This window comes from Morone saxatilis, unplaced genomic scaffold (assembly GCF_004916995.1).
Source record: "Morone saxatilis isolate NCDOM2014 unplaced genomic scaffold, NCSU_SB_2.0 Contig3, whole genome shotgun sequence".
Classification (NCBI taxonomy): Eukaryota; Metazoa; Chordata; class Actinopteri; family Moronidae; genus Morone; species Morone saxatilis.
Window position 1 is genome coordinate 17,710,168 of NW_023339873.1, and position 8,511 is coordinate 17,718,678.

At 38.1% G+C, this 8,511-nt stretch overlaps 1 protein-coding gene across 1 annotated transcript in view; it reads right to left on the reverse strand.

Moving 5' to 3' along the window:
* Positions 1-4,118: 4,118 nt before the first annotated feature.
* The window catches only part of LOC118336958 (thyroid peroxidase-like), a 30,217-nt gene continuing 25,824 nt past the window's right edge, over positions 4,119-8,511 (reverse strand). Inside the window, exons 9-10 of the mRNA XM_035673733.1 lie at positions 5,893-6,011; positions 4,119-4,316 (exon numbers count right to left, since the gene is read on the reverse strand). Coding sequence (XP_035529626.1) covers positions 4,119-4,316; positions 5,893-6,011 — 317 coding nt within the window. The remainder of the gene's footprint in view (positions 4,317-5,892; positions 6,012-8,511) is intronic.

The window sequence follows — 8,511 nt, forward strand, 5'->3', positions numbered from 1 at the left end:
CAGAGTCTGTGGACACAGGGAAAAACCAGAAGCTTGTAAACAAATAACCTAAGAACAATACTTTCATCTCTTTACATGATGTATAAAATATTATACTATATACTCAAATATTTAAACACCAGTGGAGCTCAAACTGAAACAAGAGTGTAAAGACACTCTATCACAGAGGTGCTTACAGCTAATTGCTAATGTCAGCATGCTAACATACTCGCAATGACAGCAGCTATAATTTTTTACCATCTTAGTTAAACATGTTAGCATGCCTTTTCTAACCGGCACTAACCACAAAGAACAGCTGTGGCTGATGGTAATGTCATTAGTTTTGGAAGTATTTTGGAGGTCATAAACCAAAGTTAAACAAAATAACAAAGAAATTTTAACCTGATGATGGTGCTAGATGAAAGATTATGGGATCACCAAAGTTGTTAAAATTCATCATGAGGGAAGACATGAATGGCTTTACAAAATGGCAATCCTATAATTTGCAAGATATTTCAGTCAAATCCACAAATGTCAACCTCATGGTGCTAAAGGAAAATTTAGGAATCATCCTCTGGATACCATGAATGTATGTAGAAAATTTCATTACAGATTGGCATTGCAATCCTTAGACCCACGCTGCTAGCATGGGTCAAGTCAACAGGGTCATTTGTGATGTAAAGTTCGTTCCAGAGCTGGGCACATTATTATTTTTTTTAAACTATATGTCTTATCAGTCAGTATCACAATCCCTACTAACTGATATTTTGTAGAATTACACAAGTTAGACTCAGCGTGTCAGTATTAGATCCTTTGCTATAAATGAAGACTGGGTTGGTAAAATTGTAATTCCTTGAATTTTCACACATCCATCGTACATTATACATTTACTTAAAAATGTCTTACCAGTTCTCAAGTAGGCTCTAATGGTGGTGTATACATCAGCCTTTCCAAACTCAGTGCCGTTGTATGTGAAGTTATTTCCCATTACAGAGACCCTATCGAAAGGAAAATTGAATATCATGTAGTCTACCAATGACAGTCCTGTTGTCACTGAGCTTTCTTTTTTTATTTTCTATTTTGTGAGATGAGACATATCAGGTGATACAAGACAAATCTTAATACATTGGGTGACATATAGGGTACTAAGTTTTCTAATACTGAACAAGAGACTTACAGTTTCTGGAAGGCAAGACATGAAGCATTCTGCACTTCACTGGAGCTGATGAGGCTCTTGCTGAGGAATCTGAGATAGTTCCTCAACCGTAGGTCGAACCAGGAATTAACCTCAGATCTGCTGTTGCTGCTCAGTGCCAAGGGCCAGACACAAGGGAGTGTCGCCATCTTCACATCATCTGGAACATCCTCCTAATGGCATACACATGTATTTACATGTGTAACGTAAGACTGGTGTAATATCTGTGATTTTAGATTGATGATTGAGTGATGTATTGTATACTCTGCATGGTGACAAAATGGCCATTTTGATGCTACCAATATCAACATGCCATATCAGTAATAATGTATATTATATGGCATTCAGAAGAGGAACATACAGTTGCTAGGAAGACAGGAGTGTTGTTGTAGTTGTTGAAGATGACACAGATGTCAGAGTTGTTCCCAATCACATTGGGTTGACTGAGGAACTGGCGCAGCTCTGAGGTGCTTATGGTACTTAAGAGCTGAAAGAAAAAAAATGATACTTGAAAAAGTTATAGTGTACAGAAGACTATTTTGATATTACTACTGGAACATCCATCCGCCAGGTAAGTGATTAATTCTCCTGTGGAAAGGCAATATCTGTATTTCACCCTCTGCAAGTAAATATTGTTATATTACCTCTGACTCGTGTGTCTGTGGCAGAAGAGACGTGAAGGTGTACAAATCTGGAAAGCCAAAGCTGAGGAAAGTATTCCTCAGATAGATGTAGAAGCTTCCACCACTGTAACACTTGAGGGCCTTGTCCTGTTTTAAATAATTTCTATTATTTTTGGGCAAATTTTGTCAGAGAAAAAAAAACACTGAAATACATAATCACTTCACAACAAATTAAATTTTATCATAGAATGTGTATCTCTCACACAAACCTTGAAGGAAGAGGAGGGTGCTTTGGTAGATCTTCCTTTGGGTGTCATTGTTGAGTGTTAAGTGTAGCTCGTCCAACAACGTAATCCTAAATTCAGATAAATATTAGTCTGAGGCAATTAAATCATCACAATGATCAAAATCTCCACTGCAGAAATTCTTACATCTCTTGGCTACTGTTACAATTCCTGTTCTTCCCGATGTCAAACAAAGGCGTCACTAGACTGGGAGAGAGGTTAACCAGGAGAGGTCTCAGTCGAACCCTGAGCCACAGCAGGAACTCTGTGTCATTGATAGCTGGAGAGGACAGATTTCCTCTGTCAAACACTTCCTGGAGGAGGGCAGATTTCACCTCCTCTGTGTAGTTGGCTGGGTGGATCTGGGGGGAATTTTACATAATATTAATAAGAAGCTAAACTCTGAAATCACATGGTTACGTCAGTGTTTCTCTATTTTTTACACTGTGCACGACCTCAGACAATATAAGGCTCTCCACGTACCACCATTATTACCGACATTAAAATCCAGTAGCACAGGTCGGCCCTATTTATTCACGAACAGTTCACGTAGGAGGCAGGTTTGTTCCTAATAAGAAGATTATTTATTGTTCACTGTTGTGGTTCACACTTCTTCTTCAAATACTAATTTGCAGTGCATCACATGTGATTGCATCACACTTTAGCTTCTAACTAATGTAACTACTGTAACTGTATGCAGGTATGAATGTGACTACAAAGCAGGCTGAACAAAAATACTACTAGAAAAACTTATTTTAAATATTTCATCTTGTAGGTTTAAGTATATTTATTTCAAATTTTGTAGTAAATAATATTATGTGTTTTTTTAATTAATTAATTAATTATTTCTGAAAAATATTACCTAAGTTCCACATAGTACCACTAGAGGCAGCTCGCATACCAGCAATTGAACTAGTCGTTCATGATGAAAATAAATTTTCAATCATTTATTCTTCAATGATCTTATTATATGAAAATCCAAATATATGTTCCTCTGTTGCTTTTAGAATCCAACTGAACATAACTCGTTTTGCAGCTATATCAGAAATGCTCCATTAGCTTCAAGCCTGTGAGAAGCTGGGTCATGTGCTTGTTTAACTAAGTTGCATAGGCTCACAAAAGTGTGTTTTGCTGTGGTATTGAAGAAAGCCCACCCAACTGTACACCTGAACTAACCAACCTTGACAGTGCAGCTTGCAGGTAGATTTCATTGAGTTTAAATTGCTACAGTAGCTGCTTAGTTAACTTGCTAGCTTTAGTTGGCCTGAAAAAAAAGATGTTAGCGAGTGCACTTTTTCCTGGTGGGCATTTGCTAGCTTGTTCAATAAGATACAAGACAAAATGTGTCCATCTACAAAGCTAATATTTGCTGTTGTTCACAGGTAATATCATGTTACTGCTACAAAAATATGATACAGTTGAATGAGGTGGAGTATAAAGTAATACAATACAACACCACAACCTTCTGAGCATTAACTTAATTGAACACCTCTCTAAAACAGTTTCTATCACCTTCACAAAGGTACAATTTATTGCAGAGCTGTTGTATTGCTATGCATTAGTTTTAACTAGACGTACCCAATAAATTGGCATCTGAGTGTATGATGCTGCAAAAAATGTAAAATAAAATAAACTTGCTAATGTTAGTCAGCAAAACAACATTGAAGCTCACTTTTTTCTGGTTGATGTTTGCTAGCTTGCTCAACAAGCAACCAGGCAGCTAAAGGTCAGGTTTTGCTTTCTCACTTACAAAGTCAGTTTTGTATGAGTGATATATGTGGCTGGACAAAATATTAGCTTTGCATTTTAAAAGCACCACAAACTAGACCATTACTTTGATTTAATACCTCTTTTTCATACCCTTAATGAAGGTAAAATTTATTGCAGAGTTGTCCAAAGAGACCCTTTTAAGTGTTATAGTACCCTATAAACTGGTATTTCAGTGTATGTGGCAAATAGTGTTATTCTTGACACAACCACTAGATGACACCAAAGTAAAGATTTTTCCTACAAAGCCTACAAATGCTGTGTAAATTACTATCTGAGCAAAAACAAAGTGTCATATATGTAGATGTTTACCTCAATGGCTGGTGAAACAGTCTCAAAGAAAGCACCAAAGTCAACAGGGTTGATAACTGCCATTATCTTGGTCACATCTTGCATCCTTTTTAGCTGTGAGGGAGTTGCTGCAAGTTGGGCCAGCTGACTGAAAGTGAGAAGATCTGCAACCTCCACCTAAAAGTGACAAACAGCATATCAGTAAGTGAACACCAAAAGTAAAAATCTATTATGGCATGCAGTTGTATTCTTAGGTTAAGCTTATGACTTCCCATGTTACACAGTCATCTAATTAGCACATTTGAATAAAAACCTAGTGTTTATTTATTCATCATTATTTTTTTGCTTGTCTTGTTTCCTCTTATACCCATACACCACTCTGACTTTGAATTTGTCAGGTTCTAGAGTATTCTGCTCTTTGGAGAATGGCAAAGATTTGGAGCTGTTGTTTTTTGAGGAGTTGTTCTTACATCAGGGCGAGTCAGTTTTCATTGACATACACAGTCAATTGCTTGCCGGTTTGTTGTTATGATTGTTTTAGGGTGTGCTTTGTCATCAGGCGGGTGAAGATTTTTTAACTTTTAACTATGCTAATGCTTAATGAGAGTTATAACCGTTTGTCTTGATATTTGCTGTTGTATTTACTGTTTACTTAACCATGATGTAAAGGGTGATATGATAGCTGAAAACTTTACTTTATTTCACCTTTGTGCTTAGAGAGGGTTGGAGAAAGGGAAATGGAAAAGTGAGGGAGAGAGTAAGAGAAAATTTTGAACTTTGGCTAAAAGTTGTTTCTAGCAGTTGGGTCCAGGCTGTAATCAGGACCTGTTTAGGTAACTTGTGCAATCACTATAACAGCTGGTTGAACATTAACACCTGCTGAATATATTTAGAATTTAAAGGAACATGTTTTTATTAAAAGGTATCGCAGCTTTATGGCAGTTTTTAATGTGCTCTTATTAAACGAGCCTAGGGATAAATTATTTAAGACTATAGTATGATAAGCTCTGATATTACTAGTTATTTTATGTGTAGCCGAAGATAGACAGGAAAGGGCTGCAGAGAGAGAGGGGATGACACGCAGCAAAGGGCCACAGGTCGAATTTGAACCCGGGCGGCTGCAGCAACTCCGTACATGGGTGCTAGCTCTACTGACTGAGCTAACCGGGTACCCTTATGTGTACTTTTTAATGTTTTGGGGTAATGATTTATCACACTGCAGTCTCTCCCATGCTTTCTGCTTCAGTGCTGAACTGATGACTATACTTGTTACTGTAAGTGCAATGAAACCTCTTGGGTAAATATATTTTATCTGCCCACAGCCTCTCCCCTGCCTCTTATATGTTGCACGCGCACTAGGCTCAGCTAATAGCTCTCTGTATGTATTCTAACTGTTTAGCTTAGTTTGACACATATCTTCGAATTTGGCAGGTTATTGTAAACTTAGCTGATGGCTAAAACCAACAAGCTCAAGCTCCCTCTACCTGGGATTGAACTTTTGTAAACATTGCCTCATTGATGTTGTGCAAAGCCACACAACCTAGCCACCAGTGAAAATAGTCAAAAAGGTTTTTTTTACAGAATCCATGCATAAATTCAAAAGTTAAAAAACTGTTAAATCAGCTGATTATGAACTGTAATCCAAGTGAAATTATAAGCAATCTGTATTAACAAAACATACTATAGGGCAACTATTTTAACACGTACACATGTTATCATGTGAAACTGACAAACACTAAAGGGCAACACTTACTCCATTGAAATTGTTCTTCAAGGTCACGAAATCTCTGTAGGAGGCATGCTCACGGAACCGACCGAAGTTGTCTTCCAGCCAGTGTTTGTCATCATTTACAAATTCAACACAAGAGAGACCTAGGAATCAAAATACTGAATCTTTAAACTGAACATTCCATACCAAACATAGCAGTCGATTTATACACACCTACAGCACACATGTACAAGCCAATGTAATTTTAAGCTATTATGCTATCCAAGTTACCTAAGGAGGATTGTCTCCTCAGATAGTCCATTGTAAAGGTGAAAACCTGCTGGGTCTGCCTCACAGAGAGATGAGTGAAAACACTGTCGAACCCCTTCACACTGTGAATAGAAAAAAATAAAAAATTCTTCCGTTCACCAAAATGTTTCCATTCTTTATTTACATTCCCTTTTCTAAATTTTTGGTCAATATGACAAGTTGAAAAATAGAGTTGTCACTTACATCTCTTGATAAGAGTCACAGCTGATGTTTCTTGGAATAATTTCAAGTGTGCTTGACTTAGTGCTTGGAAGGAACAGATGTAGGTAGACCTGGAACCATAACCTGAATCCCTCAGTATCTAGCGTCGACAGTTTTGGTCCAAGTGCCATTAGTGTCAGATTCAGGATGGTATCACGGACGTTTGGGTCAAGGGTTGTCAAGTTTTGCTAGAAAAAAAATCCATACATTTCCCAGTTTATTTTTTATTTTAATGGGAAAAAAATGAATAAGCTAAATGTGATTAAGATTCTTACCTCTGCAGCACCACTAACAAATGTGTCAAAGAAAGAACCAAGGTCTTCCACACGGGATGACACACTTAGTTCTTTGAACGCAAGTCTTGCAAGGGTTTCATTTGACAAGTTATTTGGTTCAAGAAGCAATTCAGCTTTTTGACTTGAAGAAAGAGAACCTAGCACTGTCACCTAAGAGAAGGATATAAGACAAAAACAATATTTAACAAATACATTAGTTTTAACTAAATCTTTCTCCAATTTCGTTCTGTTTTGTGGACAACCATTATTCTCTGTAACCAAATTAACTCAAGCAGAACCCTCTATTGGGTCTACAGGCCTGGCAACATATCCTCACAGATACACAAAGAGATATACACACAGACATTTGCTTATGAATGCACTGCCACTCTGTAATAATTCTACCAAAACCTTGGAAAAGAGGCAGTGGACAGTGACCGAGATATGGATCACACCAGTTAAATAGTACACAAAATGGACAACCAATGTCTGGGAGCCCTTTTCAATCAAAATGTTCCAGGAATTAAAAAAACAGGAGAACTATACTCAAGACCAAGTAGGACTTAAAATTTCCCTTTCTGCATTTTTGTTTTCATTTCCACTAGAAGCAACGTGTAAAGGATAACGTAAATTAGACCATAATGGAGTTAATAAAAGCAGTTGGCATTTGAATTCAGGTTCTCACCACAGAAAACAATTACGCTGTCATTTCTTTGTATTTGCGGTTTGGTGACTGATGTTGAGGTTGGACGTAATGGAATTTTGCATATTTCTGTTGTTTGTTCATTAGTCCCTGCATGTTCAGGCCTTATAGTGTACAAGTCATCATTAAATATAAAAATAATATCAAAATTAACGCATTTCAAATTTAAAAAAAACAATTGTGTTCTGTATGGCTTGTGTTTTTCAGAGAAAAGTGTAGTGAAATGTATGACTTACCCCAGAGCAGGTTGAGCTTTGAGGTCAGAGTATGTTGTTATTGGGAAATGGCGCGAATTTGCTTCAGCCATTCGGTCATCACTCTGAATTCTGGCCTGCAAACTAAGGCAAGTAGATGGACGTTAGCACATGAAGATTTAACGAGCATTATTTTCACACAAGCACCACGTGGCCGAGTTCACGGCGTCAGCCCTACCTGGCTCGTTGATGACACTGCAGATTTTTCAGGTACCCAGTAGAACCTCTGGCGATTCCTTCCGTCGCCCCCGACTTCATTGGCAGGGAATGCTTTTGGCATCCCACTCCCGTGCAAAGAGCCAAAAAAGAAAAACAAAAAAAAAACGAGCATTCTTACACATCAGCATTGTTCTACTTTGGTGGCAATGCGATCTTGCCTTGTTTGTTTAAAGCTACTCACACGACTGGTTTTGTGCAGTTAATTGTTTGAGGTTGCATCTGGGATCTTCTGGATTGAATTGGCGGAGGCAACCAGTTTCAGGTGGAACCAAACAAACCAGTCGGCGTCCGTGAGCTCAGGAAATGGGACGACGTGGGTAAAGGTCCTATATTCATGCGATCTCTCACAACAGGTTGAAACAGGACGCTGTCAGTACGACCAGGAGGATTTAAATACCACCAAGTTTACATGTTGAAGTACACAAAGGAGGAAAGAAAGATGAACAAATAAATTTGAACGATCAGTCCCCCTACATGAGAAATGTTTAGATAATATCTGAGTACAGAGTTGCTCGTTTAAAAGCCCAAGATTGTGCTTTCGTCCCGGGGTGTAAGAGTAGCGCTACTTTCCATCTGCTGTAGGTTGTGCAGGAATTCATCCACATTTCCAGAGCTTGGCCTCCTCAAGTCGCTCAACACACGGTCAATTTGGTCCTGTGTCATTCGCCGCACCTGACTCCCA